A 22,068-nucleotide genomic window follows, 5' to 3' on the forward strand; every position below is an offset into this window, starting at 1 on the left:
GGTCGCAGGCTTGAGCGCAGGCTCATCTAGTTTGAGCAGGGCTCACCAGCTTGAGCCCAAGGTCGCAGGCTTGAGCAAGGGGTCACTCAGTCTGCTATGGACCCCTGGTCAAGGCACATATGAGAAAGCAATCAATGAACTAAGGTGCTGCAAAAAATTGATGCTTCTCATCTCTCTCTTTCTCTCTGTCCCTATCTGTCCCTCTCTCTGGATCTCTGTCACAAAAACAAAAAAAGTATAAAGGACCAAGAAACAGTTGACAAGAAGTGGGTGAGGTTGCACAGGAAATACATTATGAATGAAACACAGAAACCGACATAAAATAGAAATAAGGCAACATGAGATTCACTTGTAATGAAGACTTTGGCTGTAATTAAAGAAAGGGGATGTCTACTTCAAATGTGTCAAGAGAAGGAAACTTGCTAGCTGCAGAGATGTGCTCAAGACTAGTCTCCATGCTTTCGGAAAGAAACAGCTAAAGAAGTGGAGAAGATAAGGAGAGTTGCTACAAGGTGTCAATTAAAGTTGAATTATTTCCAGAGACATGGTTTTGGAATACTTTAGCACAGGGGTCCCCAAACTTTTTACACAGGGGGCCAGTTCACTGTCCCTCAGACCGTTGGAGGGTCAGACTATAAAAAAAACTATGAACAAATCCCTATGCACACTGCACATATCTTATTTTAAAGTAAAAAAACAAAACAGGAACAAATACAGTATTTACAATAAAGAAAAGTAAATTTAAGTCAACAAACTGACCAGTATTTCAATGGGAACTATGGGCCTGCTTTTGGCTAATGAGATGGTCAATGTGCTCCTCTCACTGACCACCAATGAAAGAGGTGCTCCTTCCAGAAGTGCGGTGGGGGCCAGATAAATGGCCTCAGGGGGCCGCATGTGGCCCGCGGGCCGTAGTTTGGGGACCCCTGCTTTAGCACTTCATCAAAAGCAAATTCAGAACCATGACTGATGCACACACCTTGGGGCTTCTCAGAGCAGCCAGAGGGTTCAAATATGGCCCAGACCTTGGAGTCAGCAAGGTCCTTACCTTCCTCCTTACAGGTTAGTCATTCATCCAACAAATGCCATTTCCTTGAACATATGAGAGGCGTCCTCAGAGGATCCTGGTGAGTTCGAAGCACACAGCAGGTGCTGGGGCTGGAAGAGGATTCCCTGCCTCTGGTCCTCTGAGCCCATCTGGCCCTTTTCTGGACAGCTCAGGATCCAGCACTGCTTTGTGGCCTAAGACACTACGTCTGGGATGAAATCTACACTCACCACATATCACAAGGTGTGGCAAAAGTAGGTTTACAGTTATGAGTATGCAAAAGTTTCTTACACTATTATTTGTTACTGTATTATTTTCCACACAAACACCGTAAACCCACTTTTGCCCACTCTGTATATAGCCGGCTGCCTCACATTCAAATAAGTAGCCCAGGCACGACTACCTGACATAAACACGTAAGTTAGGTCTGAATAAATACGTATAAAATGAATATAAATAGCTTTAGTAACATTTGAAAAAATAACTAGTGAACTGTGGCCAAAGATGCTTAGAAATGTTTTATTTTCACTGGTGATCAAAATGGCAGTTGTCACATTGTACCCTAAAATTAGGCATTCTGGCAGGGAGACAAACACAAATGTCATTATTTTATCTGTTAAGCTAAAAAAAGAGCAAACCAGGCCAGCTTTGAATTAAGAAACAGAAACAAGATTGGTGTTTATTATACCAACACATTTTTTCATATTCAGATTTACCCTAGGAAGTGACAGAAATCTCCCTTTCAGATGTGGAAACTGAGGCTCTGAGATGACCTAAAATGATGAGACCACATATGCAGTAAGAGGCGCAGCCAGCATTAGAATCCAGACCTTAAAGCGCATGGTTTACCAGTTTTTATAAAAAGCCCTCATTACAAATGGAGTACGTGCTTAGCAGAGAACACTTGGGCAAATAATAGGAAGGAAGAAAATGAACTCAAGATCCCGATTCCCAGTGGCAGTCTCCTCAACATGTTGCTGTGTATATATTATAATGTGACTGAACACATGGACAGCAAAACGGAAGTATCAATTTTTAAAAATTAGCATCTTCTGATTTTAAAAGGAAAGCACACACATTTTAGAAAACTTGGAAAATACTGAAATGTATAAAGGAAGTTAAATCACCTAGCATTCTATCAGCCAAAATACTCAGTTAATATTTTTACATATTTCCTTAGTTTGTCCTATTAATTTTCTTTTTTACACAGTTAAGCTCATAATGTACAAGGTTTTTAATTAACAAAGGTCTACGCTGATGCGAAGGAAGCTCTCAGGTACAGACGCGATATCTGTCGCTCAAATTACTCAACTGGTTTTCAAGAGGCAGAAAAGAATCACTCGTGTTCCCGTCCATTCCTATGAGCCTCAAAACACCTGTGAGCCTTAACGTCTGCGCTGCTTCCACTAGGGTGAACCCTGGCCTGGGTTACCGTGGTCTTTCTGCAGCCAAGTAGGTCTGAATCATTTTACATGATAAGAATCCTCCACACACAAAGCTTTTAATGCCAGTAAAAGCCCTTCTAGGAGAGGAATGACAACAGCTGTTGTCTGATGAAAAGGTCTTATTAGTATCCTACAATGAAAAAGATATAATGTGCCTTAAACATTTTGCAGACTGAAACTGACATAAAACAGGTTTAGCAAGGAAAGAAGGCATATGACAATGGCTCAAGGAAGTTCTGTTTGACAATGGCTCAAGAAATTCCAGTCGGTGTAACAGAACTGGTCTTATGTTAATACAGTTCCAAAGAATTTATTATCTACACTGAAAACAAAACCCTCAGATGTATATACAGTAATAAACCTTTACAACAGCTGGTTTGGGAAACGTGGCGAGGCGGGTTTACACACGTTACTGCAGGCGAGGAGCGGGCGAGAACTCCGGCCGGAATGTTGGTGACATCACACAGCTTCCTCTTGACTCAAATACTCATGACACACTGAATGAACTGAAAGAGGAAAGTCCGCGTCACACCACAGTCGCTTCAACTTAATTCACCCGAACTTCTTTTTAGGTAGCCTACGTTTTGTGTTCTGATTTGAATTGTGGATTTCAAATACTAGTCCTTTATAAAAAAGAGGAATGACATATGGAGAGGTTCAGGTTTTGAGGGAAGCAGTCTAATATAAAAGCCAGTGGGTTTCTCACCGAAGTTTACAGGGAACAGGTCTCACTCCAATGGATAAAGAAGTATTTAAATTCCAAATAATATCTAAAGACTCTGGGAATGGGCGTGGTTAAAGGTACCTCCTCACAAATTGAAATGACAGTTGAGTTTTTAAATTTATATCATGTGGAGACTTCCAAACTGCATAGGATTACTTCATTACTCAAACAGAGCTCCTTTAAACAGTCTATTCCCTTAAAATCTGCTTAATTAATTGAACCATGGCATGCAAGTATATGTATGCCCAGAAACAGGGTATCTGACACTTCTGCGATTCGGAAACGCCAGCGTAGAAGCATCAGAATGTGCTGTGAGATGTTGGAAACGCTCCACCACTGAATATACACCAACAGACTGCCTTCTCTCAGTTTTCTTTTTCACTCTCCTAACACCAGTGAGGACTGGGCACTGCTGATCCTCGCAGCATTCCCGCCAGGCCAAGCTGATCATCCCTACACGTCAGGGAAAAGGAAACTAAGGATCAAGATGTTTAGGTATCTTTCAAGTGGCCCCTTCTGAGGCCAAAGGCTGCGCACTTTCCACTCCACGGGCTGCCTCTCCACCTTTGGAAACAGTGACGGGACTGTCACCTGAGAAGCTGCACACTCAAGAGAACACATCTTTAAGCAGAAAAAAAATCAACATATTTATACATACGCCTTTTAAAGTGTATGCAGCAGCTGCTAAGCCAAATACATGTGTATCCTTGTATTTTGTTATGGAGAAACATATAGTATATCATTATCACAGTGATTATATACTAAAAGTAATTTAGAAAAAATCAATGGCTTTAAAACAAAAAATGGAGAAATAACCAAACATCTCCCTAGTTAAGTGTATCAAACTAATGCAGTCAAAGGTGGCCCTTGGTTACATTTGCGCAGGTGGCATGGCCGTATCCTACCTCATTTAGTGTGGCTGTTTAATAAATAACATAGTTTTAAATTGTGACTTATATTTGTACCTGATGTCTTCAATGAAGGACATGGGTGTGTCAAAGACAGTTCTGAGCTGTTAGTTATTCTCAGTGATTGTGATGAAGGCAAAATTAGACACAACTTTTTTTTTTTTTTCCAAAGACATTTCTGATGAAATCTCACAATAGCCCAGTGAAGAAGGCATTATTACCACTTCCTCTTCCCTCAAAAGCAGTCTTGGAGCAACGAAAAACCTGCTTAAGTGACCTAGCTAATGAGTGGGACAAGCTCAGCTTTGACCCAGGTCTTGCTAAACAAACAGTGGTTTATGGATAAGATGAATAATAAATGAAATTAATAATATTTTGAATGGTAACTCCTGATCATGTAAGCATCCTTACGATGCTCTTAACAGTTAACTTTAAAAGGGACACCCATTTGGTATACATCTTATCCATCCCCTCAGTTCGGAATTCACTGAGACTTACATCATCATATGGGAAATTCACAACACCTTGCTGACCAGTATCCCGTCTTCGAAAGTTGTCTGTAAAACATTAAAATTCATGTTGTGTTTTTTTTGACATCTTACATGAACTCAATAGTTAATTATTTTGGCTTTGGGTTTACACTGCAGTAACATTTACATTGTACAATAGGCCAACATAACCAAAACATCAAAGCAAAGAAGCCAACTATGAATATGAACAGAAATAACACACAACAAAGTAATACAATGTGCAAGAGTTGGCCGACTATCTTTGTCAATGTGGGGCCAGAAGAAAACACCCTAGCTCAAAGTCAGTAGAAGCAGCGTGACAATTTCAAACTTCTTAATATCATAGATATTGTTAGATTAGGAAATGGATGGGTGGAGTCTCTACTGTGACAAGTGGGCTGCGATCAAATATTCCACCCACTTGAGCTCTGCCTTACTGAAGAGGATTTACTTTAATAGTAATAAAATCTGCCCTCAGATTTTTGTTAGGATAAAAAATTATAAAGCCCAATATTAAAAAGAGTTAAAAGAGAAGAATGGAACAAGAAAAGATACACAAAAGAAAGAAAAAGAACAGAGGGAATAGAAAAGTATAGGATTACTCATATCTCGGCATTTAAGAAATATACCTGAAACAGATGACCACTATTTTAAATTACTTTCCATCAGGAAGAAATAGGAGAGTGAGCTATAAATGAGTAATTTCACTCTTTTTAAATATTTCACATACTAGAAAGGAGAAATAACAGAATATCGCTCATACTCTGATCAAAGAATTAGTTTGTTATGTTTCGAAATATTTCAGTAAAATTTAGTTAGGATTCTTTAAATGGCAGATCATGTACACATCTCAAACATTTTTGGAAAAAAATTATTTTGCTAGACTGGATTTAACAGCAATGTTAAAAAGCCACTTAAGTTGGCCCTGGCCGGTTGGCTCAGTGGTAGAGCGTCGGCCTGGCGTTCAGGGGTCCGGGTTCGATTCCCGGCCAGGGCACACAGGAGAGGCACCCATCTGCTACTCCACCCCTCCCCCTCTCCTTCCTCTCTGTCTCTCTCTTCCCCTCCTGCAGCGAGGCTCCATTGGAGCAAGGAAAAAAGCCACTTAAGTTAGAAAAAAAGACAGGGTCAACAAAAATTCAGAAACACTGAGAAATGAAATGTCATAAAAATTTGTGTCTTGGCCTATGGTGACAACACCAGCTCTAAGAACACACCTGTCAGAGCTCGCAGTTTGACGCAGCAGGCGATGTAGTCATCGAACGTGATCTTCCCATTGGTGCTGTATCGCTTCGCAATTGAATTCACAGCCTGGGGACTCAACCGAAATCCTGAAAGGAAGAAAACCCATCCAGCCAAAAAAATTCAAGGATTACAGGAAAATCATTAAAAATAACCAAGCACAATTGTTTAAGACTGAGAGTACTCCTTTGAATTGTGAATATACAATACTTCTAGAAGACAGAAACTGCCTTTAATGTAGCACTTAGCTTTAGAAACTGAAAAAAGACCCATACGCACCCATGGCAGTCAGGGCCTTCTGCAGTTCCTGCGGGTCCACCGTTCCGCTCCTGTCGCTGTCGAAACTGGTGAAGTGTTGTCTCCAGCCGTTCAGGACAGACCAGAGTTCCTTAAATTCACTGAAACCCATTGTGCCTGACAGATCTCTCTGAACTGTAATTAAGGATTACAGCATCTTTCTTTTTTTGGGGGGGGCAACATTTTCTAATGATTAAATCATAGAACAAAGATAAGGAAATCTAATGTTCTTTCTGCTGAACTGGTTGAAAATGGTACACATTCTTCTTGGTGTGATGTAACAAAAACAAATTCTAATGATACAATAAAAGGGCCCATAGAGAAAAAGCTCTGAGTACATCTTTTCATTGTGGGAAAAGGATCATCTATGTGATAATGATTAGAAGGAAATGCCGTGGCCACTGCGAGCCACATGCAACAAGCACTTGTTACTGGAACTGGCTGCAGTTCCTGGGTGCCCAGGCTCTGCTGCTCATCCTTCTGTTTGGGGGCCACGGTGGCCCCAGTACAGCCCTGGTAAGCCCTCCCAGACGCGGGGTCTTCAGTTCTGGAAATGAGATGGGATGGAAGGCACTGTAGGGGCAGCAGGGCCTGCTTGCAGGTCGGGTGTGAGCCACAGGAGCAGTCGCCGTGAAGCGGGAAGCCTCCCTGACCACCCGGAGTGCCATCCTGTTCTCCTCGGATGCTTCCGTGAATGAGCAACCAACATTCCACTTACTGAGCTGCCTTTTTTCAAATTCCACCTTCAAAACTAAAGATTTCGGGAAAATTTGGGGGTTGTCACTGTGTTTATCAGGTTATTAATTCTTAGATGAATTCTTTTAGGGAGGAATTTTTTTGACAAGAAAAAATACTCTAGACAGCAATCAAGGTAAAGGATACGTCCAGCATTGAAACCATCAGCCGACAAGTCTCTAGGTTAAAGGCTGTTAAATTAAGAAATATATATACATATTAATATAATTTCAAAAAGTCAAATTACATTAGATACATTCAAATTAATTACGAATATGACTTATACACTTTTCTATGCTACTCAGATTCTCTGGACCTATATTATGTGGACCTTTTACGTAGATTTTTTTTCCACATAGGATGTCTTCTAGCACCCAAATTTAATTTTAACAACTTTATAGGACTCTTTTCCAAAAGTATTGTATAATGTTTTTTCAGGTGTGATTATGCTTTTCTAGTGGGGGAGGGGGATGTTCTTATCTTTTAGAAAAGCATACACTGAAGTTATTTGTAGGTGAAATGACTGTTAAGGAATCTGGAATCTGCTTCTAAAGAAAAGACACAGTATTGTAGATAAAGCAAAGCAACACAGTGGGAACTGCTGAAGCACAGTGCTGGGTACGGAGGAGTTCACTGTGGAATTATCTCTATTCTTGCATAGGCTTAAAGTCTTCTGTAATACAGTTTTTTAGAACCACAATGTATTATATCCACCACGGTGAGCAGGAAGGTAGAGGGGCTTTGTTACTACTCAGAATTGACTATAAATAGCTGGTTTACAGGTTCCTGGTCTAGTCCTATTGTTCTTTCTTTTCCCTGTAATGTCAGGCATTAAACGGTCACCTCCTGCCTCAGCTAGCTTGACCTCTTTTCACACAATAAGCTTATATATGAAACCTGATAAATCACTTGCTAGAACTGTGTGTTGAATAAGAGTGCTGTGGGGTAAGATGCAGTGAGGACCTAGAGACTTCTCCTTAGTGAGAAAGACTTCATAGAAGAAACAGCAGTTAAGCCAAATCGTGAATGACGGAATGATGGGGGACTTCGGTGACAACCAGGTAGAGCTGGGGGCCAGCATAAGCAAAGCAGGAAGTCCGGGCAGGCGAAGGAGGTGGGAGGAAGTGAGAACCTTGCAATGAGCCTTCCTTACAGAGGATCTTGAATTCTTGATGCACTGTTTAGTTTTATTTTACTGGCACCATGGAGCTACTCAAAAGATTTTTAGAGGAAGAGAGTGAAACGTTAGAGCTGTGTTTCAGGAAGAACAGAAATCTGGTCTTTTTTTTTTGTATTTTTCTAAAATGAGAAGCGGGGAGGCAGACAGACAGACTCCCACATGCGCCCGACCGGGATCCACATGGTATGCCCACAAGGGGGCGATGCTCTGCCCAGCTGGGGCAGTTGCTTTGTTGCCATGCAGCCATCCTCAGTGCCGGGGCCATCTTTGCTCCAATGGAGCCTTGGCTGCCGGAGGGGAAGAGAGAGAGAGGAAGGAAAGGGGAAAGGGTGGAGAAGCAGATGGGCGCTTCTCCTGTGTGCCCTGGCCGGGAATCGAACCTAGTACTTCCATACACAATGCTCTACCACTGAGCCAACCAGCCAGGGCCAAAATCTGGTCATTTTTTGTGAGGGTTTAAAAGGGAGAGAATGAGATAAGCAAAGAATAAGAGTAAATAAATAGAAAATTCACCATTCCAGACAGTTCTGGGACTGGAATGCTGATGTCTAATTAAAGGTTGGATGAGGAAACTTGTTCAGTATTACCTATATTGTCCTCCAGAAAATTTTTTTATTAATACTAATTCTAGCTTAAGTAATTTCAAAAATACCTTGGCTAGGCATGGCTGCTTCTTTTTAAAGAATTAAAAAGATGCCTGTAGGCACAGGGCTGGAGTACATCCCCCGCCCCCATCTGTGCTGCTTGCGTTTGGAAGCACAGTATAAAAGACCCAAGAATGTATGATTTCTGTGCCACAGAACTCAGTATGACACCTCCCTAGCAGCATGGCCTGTGGTTCAGTACAACCTCCACCACCAGATGCCGTAAGCCAATGAATTCAGTCACGTTGCCCTGACAACTCAGGAAATGTCTTCACTAGAGCTCTGTGATCTAAGGCCACCAGGAAGTAGAGCTTTCTCAAATGCAATTTCTAAAAGGGCTGCTCTCCAGGGCTATACAAGCTACTTTGTTAGTCAGATTTCAAAGCCTGCCACCTCTTCTACTGAGAGTACAATAACCATGTATGTGTGACATAGCTCAATTTTGGAAACCCTGTGCCTTCTTTGTTCACTAACCCAACTGCTTGAGGTTAAATATAAAACTTTGTAAATAAAATCCCCTAATCTAGAAACTGCTTTTGTTTAGGCCCAGATTAAATGATAGAGAAATGCAAAAGGTTCCTCTTTTGTATTAATTTCCCCAATGAGGAAATATTAATACAGGATGAAGTCACATAGAGCAAAAGATAAAAATAGAAAAGCAGCCCTGGCCGGTTGGCTCAGCGGTAGAGCGTCGGCCTAGCGTGCGGAGGACCCGGGTTCGATTCCCGGCCAGGGCACACAGGAGAAGCGCCCATTTGCTTCTCCACCCCTCCGCCGCGCTTTCCTCTCTGTCTCTCTCTTCCCCTCCCGCAGCCAAGGCTCCATTGGAGCAAAGATGGCCCGGGCGCTGGGCATGGCTCTGTGGCCTCTGCCTCAGGCGCTAGAGTGGCTCTGGTCGCAATATGGCGACGCCCAAGATGGGCAGAGCATCGCCCCTGGGGGGCAGAGCACCGCCCCTGGTGGGCGTGCCGGGTGGATCCCGGTCGGGCGCATGCGGGAGTCTGTCTGACTGTCTCTCCCTGTTTCCAGCTTCAGAAAAATGAAAAAAAAAAACAAAAAAAACAAAAAAAACAAAAAAAAAATAGAAAAGCAAACAGTTTAAAAAGAGAGCTAGCTAGTACATATGCCATGACAAACAGTCAAAAAGAAAAAGCCATTCTAAAGTCTCGGTGTGAATTTTAGTTTGAGCGTTTTAATTCAATTTACCAGGAAGTTGGGGCTTCGATTAGATGTTCTGCCTCAATTAACTGGACAAGAGGTTGGCAGCAAAAACACCCTCTCTCCCCAGATGTCTGTCAGGGTCAGGATCTGACTGGGAAGGGGCACGTGGTGCGTGTGGGCGAGGAGACGCCCCCAATCAGGGTGCGGCATCTCTGCCATGGTCTCCGAGCTGCTCGTGGCAGAGCTCAAAGGGCAGGAAGGTGGTGTGAGTGCCCAAGTGTAAGACAGCAGATCCAGCCTGAGGCCGAGGGGGAGGGCAAGGAGCCCTGGTGTGGGGTCAGAAATGAGGGCAGGCACGTCCCACTGAGCACACACACTCTGTGAAGTGGCAGAGGGAAGGGAGAGACCTGGGGGGTCAGGACAAGCACGCAGTCCCAGCAGCACGTCAGGGACCCGGGATGCAGACTGGCTCCCTGAGCACTGAGGTGGACCACAGGAGTGACCACTCAGAACCGAAAGTGCAGGACCAGCCACTCAAGCCCTTAGAGCAGGGCAGTCAACCCTTTTATACCTACCGCCCACCGGTTCCACAGTAATGGTGATTTATACAGTAGGGAAGTAACTTTACTTTATAAAATTGATAAAGCAGAGTTACAGCAAGTTAAAGCATATAATAATAATTATTTACCAAGTACTTTATGTCGATTTTCGCTAAGTTTGGCAGAATAAATCTTTATAAAACAACTTACTATAGTTAAAATCTATCTTTTTATTTATACTTTGGTTGCTCCGCTACCGCCCACCATGAAAGCTGGAACGCCCCCTAGGGGGTGGTAGGGACCAGGTTGACTACCACTGCCTTAGAGCCACCAGGCTCGGGACAAAGTAAGTTCTTAACAAACAACAATACATGTTAACTACTGTGAACAAAAAAGAAACTACATATCTAATAAACCTCACAAGGTACCAGGGAGCCACCTGGGGCCTGACATGTATCAGGGATTGAGAGGAACCACACAGGACAGCCTGACTGGGCAGGCCGGGAGGGGCAGTCACATCCCAGGCCTCTAGCTTCCTTAGAAAACATCAGTCTTTACCTTACGTGAGCCCTGCCCACCATCACCACCTAGGATAACACACCTTTGAAATGCCAGAGCAATTACCACAGAACCCCTCTTGGCTACCTTACCCCCCCAGACCAGCTCTATGTGCTGTAAATGTTAGCTGTTGGCTATCCGGTACCCACCAATGTAAAGGTAGGTGCACTGGATCCAATCCCGGATTCCCCACTCTGCTTTCTCCCGCTTCCTTAACCTACCGCCAAAGGACTTCACATGCCCTCCTTACGTTCTCTCCCACTACTCAAAACACGTAAGAGGGACTGCAAAACTGCTATTCTCCGGAGCATCTTCTCAATCCACTGAGATTTTGCTCCTGGCATGTCCTCGAAATTCTGGCTTCAATAAACTCTTATAAAACTTTTCTATAGGCTGGACACTCTCCAATCATTCAAGACACCTGACCGGACAAGTCCCATTTCAGCACCTTAACGCGTCCTCTGTGAAGGAGGCCACATCAATGGCTCCAGATCCAGGAAACCCACCCAGTGGGTAGCTAGTGTGGAACGATTTTTTAAGAACTGTTTTCAAATTCACATTTTGAAATAATAAACTGCTTTTAGCTTTGGAAACGCCAGATGCTGTTGGACTGAAAAGCTCAGCTGCCTTGAAGGCTGTGACCACAGCAACAGCCGAACTGAACAGAGCACGCGTAGAGGAACGGGGCTGTCGACTCACGTTTGTACCCGCCGGCAATGCCCGACTGAGTCAGGCATCTCTGCAGCTCGTCGGCGTCTATCTGTCCGTCCTTTGGAAAACAGAAACGGGAAATCACAATAGGAATTTGGACCTTCTACTTCTGTTTACTGTCAGTATTCAGTGTAGCAATAATAACCAAGTAAATGAGTATTACTATGCACAAGACTTGTTTTTTAAAGGAATGCCTTTCAAAAATAGGCACTTTTCTTCATCCTGCTTCCAAAAATAATTTCATGATGAAAGAAAAATTGTTACATATTCTTCCATAAATGGATAATTAGGTTCATAAATAGAAAATGCATTTCTCAGTATTTAAGTGGACATTTGATATCAGACTATTTTAAATAATTCTTAAAGTCAGAAAGCTGCTTACACCTATACTTTAGTATAATCAATATCTTTTCATCATTCCCTCTAAATTCCTAAATTACTTTTGGCACAAACATTCCTGAGTATAAGGTTCCTCTCTGAATAAAACACTGAGGTGAATGCAGTTTCTTCCACTGATACTGGATATACTTTTTAAAGAATGAATAAAACCAGTTTCTGTCTTGAACTACTCATTCTCACTTTGAGCTAAGAAAGTGCCAAAGTTAAGTATTTTAAAATAAAATGTACATAGTCGCTTGAAATTGTATTTTCCTTTCTAGCGTTTGGGAGAGGAAAGCAAGGCACACAGCTGACATCAGTAGGTAAAAAGTGTGGTTCAGAGACAGACCTTTGTGATCACCTTGGCTTTGGAAGTAGTGAAAGGTTTTTTCAGACCACAACTACATGTATCTGGAAAATACAGGTTCCCAGTGCCTTTTCATTGACTGGTTTAGGTCAGAACTAGATATATACAATATGTTGTTTTTAGGGACTTAAAAATACAATACCTAATTCTTCAAGTCCATAGGTATTATAAGTTCCAAATAAGGAGCAGGGTCACCAACTTGGAAGACGATGGCTATGCTGACACAGGCCAGGTCTCTGAAAGCTAAGCAGGTGGGGTCACTTACACGGCCGGAGGCACAGGCCATCTAAGAATGGGACTTTTGAGCTTTACTGTGTCTTGTGGTTTCAAAGATACAGATCATTAAGAGATTAAGCAGATACTTAAAGGGAAGCTTTTTCAGTTTTAGACTCAATTTTCCACTCAATTTCTCAAACTGTATTTCTTAGAGTGCCACTTTAAAAGGCGGTCTCAGGTTTTTATCCCACATGTTCTACAGCACTTCCACTTTAAGACTGTGTTGTTCCTAGCTTTTGATCAAAACAAAGCTAAACTGAATTCACAGGAACAAACATCCCCGCTGGACAGCTCTGGATTACACCAACAGCTTATTTACCATCCACAGTGACCTCCTGAGCTAGGGAAGTGGCCTTCCTCAGTGTACACCACCACCTGTCACACAACTGAGAATTTAAGAAGTAAAAGATCTTGGGGAGGAGACCTTAGTCCTTTGGATCAACAGGCCACAACACCTAATAAGGACATAGAAGAGCTGACCTAGTAACAGCATCCCCATCAAAGAGAAACTAAACTTCACAAGATTAACTTCCTGATAGTAAGAAGAGAGTAATAACTTTCTTATTTTGAAGCTGGTGGGTTTCTGCCATAAATAGCTATTCCTAAGGAGGTAAATGATGATCAACTGCAACCCAAAGAAAGCATCCACTAGAATCTGGCTACTGGATCACTACTGCATGCTTTAAAGTTGTACAAACTGGGGTGTATGTTCACCAGACCAGCAATTCCTTCTCAGGAAACTACCCAAACCCTGACAATTCAGTTGTAAAGACATCTTTCTACCTCCGAGATTTTCAAAGGGTATTAATAATCCCCTATTCTCTTCAATTTGACTCTAATTCAATCACAAGTTTCATTCTGCATTAAACTAATGTAAATACCAGTAACATTGTTCTAATTTGTTCTGAATATTTAGAAATAAGTAATTATAAATTTCTTTTCTTTTTTCTTTTGCAGAAGCAAAGGGATTCTTTTCCAGGGGAAAGGTCGTTCGTTTTCCTGGCCAGTATAACAAGGACTAATGCAAATGTAGAACCTGATGATTGTTTATGTAAAAGGGAAAAAAGCCAACCTGTCCAGCTACTGCAGCAAAGTAGCCATACAGCGGGTCCTGAGTCTGGCCGGGAAACGCAGGCCCTCCAGGGGCCCCTCCGTACTGTAAAACAGACAACACAAATTCAGAATCATTCTGCTGAGTCAAGTTTTATTCTTTCACCACTGAGTGCCTTTGTGCAAAGCCAGGCAATGGCTGGCCTTTCACTTCATTTACCTCCACACCACCGGGCACACTCTACCCCCTTCTTCCATTCTCACTCCCGTATAATTTAAAAACGGAGCCTTGATCCAAAATTAATCGTCCTGCGGATGACATCTGCCTAAGTGAAGCAACTTAACCCCATGACCCTTCAGGGTACTGAGGGAAATGCAACCTAGGTGCGCAATTTAAGAGTAGGCTGAAATGTATGTTTATAGCGTTTTATGGTGTTTTTAAAGCGTTCTGGGACAGGTGGAGCAAGGGAGAGGTAAGGTGTGCCTGGGTTGGGCTATTTCGCTGCGAAAGAACATTCTGTCTTGGAAACAGTTTCCACGACAACGCGCATCCCGGACGCCGGGCGAGGGGACCTCCCTCCCGGAGGGTTAACTCAGGCGGGCTCTCCCTAAGCTATTCCCCGCCTTTCACTTTCTTTTCAAGGGAGAAGTAGATCCCTGGACTATTCTAGATTAAAATGGCTGTTGCTCTTAGGGAAAACGGAGGGGGCGGGGGGAGCCAACACCCAGTTCGTACAATTTCACACCGCGTTTCCGACAGTCGCAGGGTGGGCTTCTGGGGTCGCATTCCACCCGCGCCTGGACCCCGCGGAGCCACCCGTGGGGAGGCAGAGGGGCCAGAGAGAACGAAGGGCTCAGAGAAAAAGGCCGGAAGGTCTGGGGCGAGACCGCGGGCAGGGAGAAGCCGGTGGGGGGAGGCGCCCGGGGAGCCGCCCAGCAAAGTCGCCAAGCGTGGTTCGCGGCGCCTCGGTGTCCCAGGGTCGCGCCTCGGCCACCGGCCCGCGCGCGCTGCACTTACCCCTCCTGGGTAGAACCCGCCGCCGGCGCCGGGGTGCCCGGGGTAGGACATGCTGCAGACTGTGCCGCCGCCGCCCTGCGTCCGCTCCCCGCCGCCGCCCGCCCGCGGGGACCGCCCCCAACTGCACCACGCGCGCCGGTGGGGGACGCGCCCGGAGCCGCCGCCCGCGCGGGGTTCCGCCGCGGCCTCGACCCCCTGCCTGCGCCCAACCCCGATTTTATGTGCCTTATTCCCAGGCCGTGCCTCCCCGAAGGTCCGATAAGTGACTTAATACAGGCGAGTTAATTTACACGTGAGACTTTCCTCCCTTCGAAACGAATGGTACATTCCAACATCAAGACAGGGTCCGGGAATTCTTTTTCTTCTTCCTCCCTGCCTATTTTCTGATGTTTTTTACTCTGAACAACTTCATTGGACAGGACCGACTGGCTCCGAGCCAGTGCTGTATCGCGGGGAAGGCTGAGTACGCTACCGCCGCTCTTAGATGCTGGTGGGGGAAGGAGGTGTCGTTGAAAGATCAAAATATGGAAGCGCTCTTGGGAAACAGGAATAAACTTCAGAAACTGTGTGCAAGGGAGCAGTTGGCATGCGGTTGCACATTTCACTGAACAACGGCTTGTTTCCTTGCGAGGGGACATTGGCATTTTAGGGTTAAGCTGGGCGTAGCGTGATACGGCCTGGGGAGGACAGAGGGCGTGCAGTGGGCAGGGCAGCCTAACCCAGATCATTCTTAGAAAATAAGACTCAATCGGTATCTGGATGAGTCAGGCAAAATAAACTCTTATCTCCTTCGAATGGCTCGCTTTTTATCCAAGAAAAGTTTAGAGCAAGCGAAGTGTGTTCTGGTAGATATTCAGGAAGGTGAGAGACTGGTACTTTGCTTAGGTGATTCAGAAAATGGTTTTCTTCACACGTTTTTCTTTTTCACCCAGTTGAACAGTCTGAAGCTATTCAGATGTGAGATTCTGTTTGGTTTTGATTTGTGTAATTCAATCACACAGAATGTTTTTTTGAGTTTTAGCGTTTTTAAAATGCACCAGTGAGCAAGATTCACACAGCATTTGCTGTAAGTTGCACAGAAAAAAACAGGAGCATCTGCTGTCTACTGTGCTTGTTCGCCATGGTGGCCACAGCTCCTGCGTTCTAAGTTCCTGGAAGTGTTTTCACTAGGGTCACTGTTTTCCTCTCATGCCTAATTTCCCCTCTGTGTCACTTTTTTGGATTGGATATCCGAACTCCAAAAATGAAGGCCCTGAATTATGAGAAAAAAAAAATTCTAGTAGTCCCTCTTGTCTCATATCAAATAAACTATATATCACCTATTTTGTGTTTGATTCAGAAAGATTACTGTTTTCAAATACCATAGCACTCATCCAGGTAGATTAGACGTTTTATGAGTCCTTTGGCCTTAGTGAATTTTTTTCTACTTCGTGTGTTTGTGTGTGTGTGTTAGGGTTTTGAGAAAAGTTTTCAATTAGCAATAATTATGCCTCCGAGAAACCTCATTGGCTACGATACTGCCACTGTGCAAAGCTAGAACCCTTTTATCTTTCATGACTGAAACTCTATAGCCATTGAACAACTCCTCATTGTTCCGTACCCATTGAACAATTTCCTTCTAACTACACTTCCTTTCTACTTTCCATTTTTATAAGTTTGACTTCTTTAGACACCTCATATAATTGGAATCATGCAGTCTTTGCCTTTTATATGATTGGCTTATTTCACTTAGCATAATGTTCTTGATGTTTATTCCTGTGGTATCATATGTTAGATTTTTTTTTAAAAGCTGGTTCTGTTGTGGGATTACTGGAACATAAGGTGGTTTTATTTTCAATATTTGACACTAAGTTAATAAGTTCTGATAACCCACTACCATCGGACCAGCCTATTTTCAATATTTGAGAAACCTCCAATTGTATTCCATAGTGGCCGCAGCATTCTAAATTCCCACCAACAATGTGCAAGAATTCTCCACATACTTGTCAACACTTACTGTCTATTTTTTAAATAATAACCATTCTGACAGGTGTTGGGTGATATCTCACTGTGACATTGGTCTGCATTATCATTGGTAAATAGTGACTTTAAGCTCTTTTTCATAATCTATTGGCCATTTGGACATCTTTGGAGAAATGTTTATTTAAGTCCTTAGCCCACTTTTTGTATGGGTTATTAGTTTTATTTCTATTGAGTTACAGGCGTACCTTATACATTTTGGACACTCTTTACAAATTTTTTTTTTGCAAATATTTTCTCCCATTCAATGGGTTGCCTTTTTATTCTTTTGTTTCCTTACTGTGCAAAAGCTTTTTAATTTGATATAATCCCGCTTGTTTATTTTTATTCTTTGTTGCCTGTGCTTTATGTGTCATAGCCACTTCTCCCTATGTTTTCTTCAGGGAGTTTTACAGTTCCAGGCCTTACATTTAAGTCTTTAATTCAGTTTGAGATATTTTTGTGTATGTTGTAAGATAAGAGTGCAGTTTCATTCTTTTGTGTATGGACATTCAGTTTTCTAGCACCATTTGTTGAAGAGACCATCCTTTTTCCATTATGTATTTTTGGCACTCTTGCCAAAGATCAGTTGATTGAATATGTGTGAGTTAATTTTTTTGTTCTTTATTCTGTTGCTTAGCCTCTGTTTTGATGTCTGTTTCTTCAAAAAAGAGGTAACTGGAAATCGTTATAAGAAATAGATGGTGAGGACTAAACTCAAAGTTGAAAATAAGCTCTTTTAAAAGGCTCAAGTTTGAAAGAAGTATATAGTATATAAAACATTTGTAAGTAATGTAGAATTAGTTGTGTATATAAGCAACAATGCTGTCATTTCAATGGACTCTAGACTTCTTCCTACATCCCCACTGATGAAGAATTTGTTTAATGGAGTGCTGCAAATGAAATTTTACAATTATTGTTAGCAAATTAGTAAGCTGCTACTGCTGCTGCTTTAGTTTATAAAAAAACTTGTGGCAACCAATAATATCAACAGAGATATAGTACTTAATATGTACCAGACCCTCTTCTAAGCACTTTACATATTTGCTTAATTCTTATAAAGCCCCCTAAGATAAATGCTATTATCATCCTCAGTTGAAGAAACAGAAGCTGAGAGAATTTGCCCAAGTGGAAGCAACACAGAGCTGAACTGTGCTGCTACGCTGTCTGCTGCTGTAGTCTGTGCTCTACACCAGGGGGCAGCCAACTTTGTAGAGCAGTGGTCCCCAACCTTTTTTGGGCCACAGACCGGTTTAATGTCAGAAAATATTTTCGCGGACGGCCTTTAGGGTGGGACGGATAAATGTATCACATGACCGAGACAAGCGTCAAGAGTGAGTCTTAGATGGATGTAACAGAGGGAATCAGGTCATTTTTTAAAAATAAAACATCGTTCAGACTTAAATATAAGTAAAACAGAAATAATGTAAGTTATTTATTCTTTCTCTGTGGACCGATACCAAATGGCCTACGGACTGGTACTGGTCCGCGGCCCGGAGGTTGGGGACCACTGCTGTAGAGGGCCAGATAGTAAATATATTAGATATCATATTTTCCCATGTATAAGACGCATCTTTTTGGAAAAGTTTGGGGTCTAAAAACTGGGTGCGTCTTATACATTGGTTGTAGTTTTCCTTACGTGCCTTTCCGCTTTTTCGCGTGGATAAGGAGTATGAATTTTATGAGGAATAAAACGAGTTCAATAACTTTATGTAATACATTTTTTTTTCAAATTTCAGGCCCCCAAATTAAGATGCGTCTTATACATGAGTCTTATACATGGGAGCTTCTTATACATGGGGAAATATGGTACTTTAGTGGCTTTATGGCCTCCATAGCAACCACTGAATTCAGCCACTGTAGCACACAGGCATCCCTAGATAACACACAGATGAATGAGTATAGCTGTGTCCCAACAAACTTTGTATATGGACACTAAAATTTGAATTTCATACAATTTCCATGTGTCATGAAACATTATTCTCTATATTTTTCTACTATTGAAATATATAATATTTTCCTTAGCTCCCTGGTACAAAAACAGGAGGTGGGCCAGATTTGGCCCATATGCAGTAGCTAGCAAACCACTGCTAGAAACCCTTCTAGAAGTATGGTTTTAAGATAAAGCTTATGAGTAGCAGTGGCTGAGCCACCCTGAGGCATTTCTTTCTTTCTTTCTTCCTTTCTCCCTCCCTCCCTCCCTCCCTCCCTCCTTCCCTCCCTCCCTTCCTTCCTCCCTCCTTCCCTCCTTCCCTTCCTCCCTTTCTCCTTCCCTCCCTTCTTTTCTTTCTTTTTAGTGAGTGAAAAAGAGAGAGATAGGAAGGGAGAGAGATGAGAAGCAGCAACTCAAAGTTGTTCATTGATTGCTTCTCATATGTGCCTTGACGAGGTTAGAGGGGGCTCCAGCCGAGCCAGTGACCTCTTGCTCAAACCAGTGACTAGGGCAGGGGTTGGGAACCTTTTTGGCTGAGAGAGCCATAAATGCCACATATTTTACAATGTAATTCTGTGAGAGCCATACAACGACCCGTGTACGTTACACATTATCCAATAAAAATTTGTTGTTGTCTCGGAGGACAGCTGTGATTGGCTCCAGCCACCCGCAACCATGAACATGAGTGGTAGGAAATGAATGGATTGTAATACATGAGAATGTTTTATATTTTTAACGTTATTTTTTTTTATTAAAGATTTATCTGCAAGCCAGATGCAGCCATCAAAAGAGCCACATCTGGCTTGCGAGCCATAGGTTCCCAACCCCTGGACTAGGGGCTTCAAGTCAGTGACCTTGGGCTTTGAGCCAGAGAATATGGGGTTATGTCTTGATCCCATGCTCAAGCCCATGACCCCATATCAAGCCGATGACCTCAAGGTTTTGAATCCGGAACCTCAGAGCCCCAGGTCAATGCTCTATCCACTGCACCACTGGCTGGTCAGGCGTAGTCTTTAAATGTTTATCCACATGACATGGATATATTTATTTATAGGCTGAGTATTGACAAACTTAAAAATTTCAGAAAAAAGTACTCAATAAAGAACTTGACAAAAATAAAAGTAAATTTACTTTTATGGTTTTGATATTCATTCCAATGGATGGAGTGAAGGTGCAGAGTGAGAGACGTAAGCAACTTTACTAAATTCTTGGCATGTGCCAAGTGTTGTGCTAGATACTTCCTAATGGTATTGCAATAAAACAACATCACTTTCAAAAGGAGATGCAATTACCACATTTTACACATGAGGAAGTTGAGGTTTAAGAACTTTCTGAAAGTTACAGACCAGGTCTATGATACTGATCTACCTAACTCTGAAGCAGGGTGTTCTAAAATATAAATAAGCTGCAAAAATACTAAGCCAAGCTCTCAATTTTTCCTCATTGTACTGCTTTCCGAGGCATTAGGGCAGAGGAGGGTCTGCAGAAAAATAATCTTAGAGGTGGAAAAATTCTTTAAAATATCAGCCTTGGACAAGACCATAAAGTCCTCAAACAGTGATATTTATATCTTTCATTCCTAAATACAATCTAGCCAGAGAGGGTCCACTCCAGATGTCTTATTATGTTTGAACCAAATAAAACCCCCAGAGGAATAAGAACTCATTCTTATCCTTATGTCTTCAAATCACAGAATCTGAGATATGGACATTGCAGTCAAGCCATTTAAAGAAGTTCAGCAACAGAACACTCAAGCTGTACACACTGGTTAAAAGAGGATTCCTAACTGGTACGGACATTCTGGGGAGCTGGGATTCTGTACCATAGCATCCTATACCAACTTACTACGTCCCAGCAAAAGTCTGCGAGAATTACGCAGTCATACCACCACGACTGAGGGTCGTGGCAGCAGTAAGGGTTAGGGAGAGAGCTATAGGATGTGGATCGTAGTCATTGGGGGAACTGGATTCTCTAGGAAGCTGAACCTATATAGAGGACTCAATATTCTACGAGTCTACACTAATAGCTTCAGTGAGGAAATCCAGTTGTCACCTCTGTAGCAGTTACTTACTGTTGCTCCTTTTGTAACGAACATAATTTACAAGGAGCCTAAGTAAATATAAGAGGTGATTTTTAAAGTAAAACAGTTTTATTAAGAAACCTAAAAATTTAATGTTTTCTGGGAATTTGTATCTTGATAAAAAGACTTATTGTTTCTTATATTTTTTCTAATATTTGAAAGTTTTCTGTATTTTTTTAATATTTGAGAATTTATACCCTTTAAAATCTCAAGATTGAGAGCATACTTTTCCATCATTAAATAATATTCTTTAATATATTTGAATATATTTGTTTATTTCTACACTTCATTCTTAAATATTTTCCATCAAAGAGCATGCAGATAATATTTTATAAAAATAAACTTGACAGATGTTCTCAGTCTGAAAGAAAAATAGTTACCAGAATTGCACAGATGATAAACTTTCCTCTTTTTTAACAGCAGAACCAGAACATTTGAGTTGTTATGTAACTGTGTAAACTTCACTTTACCTGCATCTTAAGGTGAGGTCTTAGAGGTAGAAGCTGGGATTCTGAGGAGGGCGTCCTTGGAGGTGGCCAAGCAGAAGAATCAAGAGGTATAAACTGTAATAGCAGGTTAATCACATTGCTCTCTTGATCCTTGGCAACAGTAACCAACTAGAAACACATTCAAGGGTGTAGGCAGCTTTCCTATTGGCTCCAAAGAGGCCTTATCTGAAATATGGGTGTTTCAGTGTTAGAAAAAATTGCTTTAGCTAAGGCAGCCAGGAGCCAATAGGAGCAGTATTACACACACACACACACACACACACACACACACACACACACACACGCGCGGGCATGAGCACACAGCTCAATAATTGACATTTCATTGGAATTATTGCTTTTATCAGAAACTTCTAGGTCCTGGCTGGTTGGCTCAATGGTAGCATGTTGACCAGTGTGTGGATGTCCTGGGTTTGATTCTTGGTCAGGGCACACAGGAGAAGTGCCCATCTGCCTCCCCACCCCTACCCCTCTTGCTTCTCTCTTTCTCTCTCTTTTCCTGCCCTCCTGCAGCCATGGCTCGACTGGAGTGAGTTGGCCCTGGGCACTGAGGATGGCTCCATAGCCTCTGCCTCAGGCCTAGAAAATGGCTCCAATTGTAATGGAGCAAGGACCCTCACATGGGCAGAGCATCGCCCCCTAGTGACTTGCCGGGTGGATCCTGGTTGGGCACATGCAGGAGTCTGTTTCTGCCTCCCCTCCTCTCACTAAAATAAAAAAAAAAGAAACTTCTGAAGACTCCTGGAGCTGTACACGGCAGA

The 22,068-nt window shown here is 42.5% G+C and overlaps 1 protein-coding gene and 1 pseudogene across 2 annotated transcripts; both read right to left on the reverse strand.

The window, feature by feature from the left end:
• Positions 1 to 1,551: 1,551 nt before the first annotated feature.
• Positions 1,552 to 21,394, reverse strand: SRI (sorcin). 2 transcript variants are annotated; one of them, XM_066239446.1, is made up of 8 exons: positions 21,272 to 21,394; positions 13,795 to 13,878; positions 11,690 to 11,759; positions 7,056 to 7,099; positions 6,156 to 6,303; positions 5,852 to 5,965; positions 4,624 to 4,682; positions 1,552 to 2,999 (listed from the first exon to the last, which is right to left on the reverse strand). In XM_066239446.1, exons 1-8 carry the CDS (start codon positions 21,275 to 21,277, stop codon positions 2,973 to 2,975), a joined length of 552 nt encoding a protein of 183 aa, XP_066095543.1. In that variant the 5' UTR covers positions 21,278 to 21,394; the 3' UTR covers positions 1,552 to 2,972. The 2 variants fall into 2 exon arrangements, with proteins under 2 accessions (XP_066095543.1, XP_066095542.1); XM_066239445.1 differs by lacking the exon at positions 21,272 to 21,394 and adding an exon at positions 14,791 to 14,939.
• Positions 16,243 to 16,325, reverse strand: LOC136311303 (U4 spliceosomal RNA; annotated as a pseudogene).
• Positions 21,395 to 22,068: the final 674 nt, after the last annotated feature.

This window comes from Saccopteryx bilineata, chromosome 7 (assembly GCF_036850765.1).
Source record: "Saccopteryx bilineata isolate mSacBil1 chromosome 7, mSacBil1_pri_phased_curated, whole genome shotgun sequence".
Classification (NCBI taxonomy): domain Eukaryota; kingdom Metazoa; phylum Chordata; class Mammalia; order Chiroptera; family Emballonuridae; genus Saccopteryx; species Saccopteryx bilineata.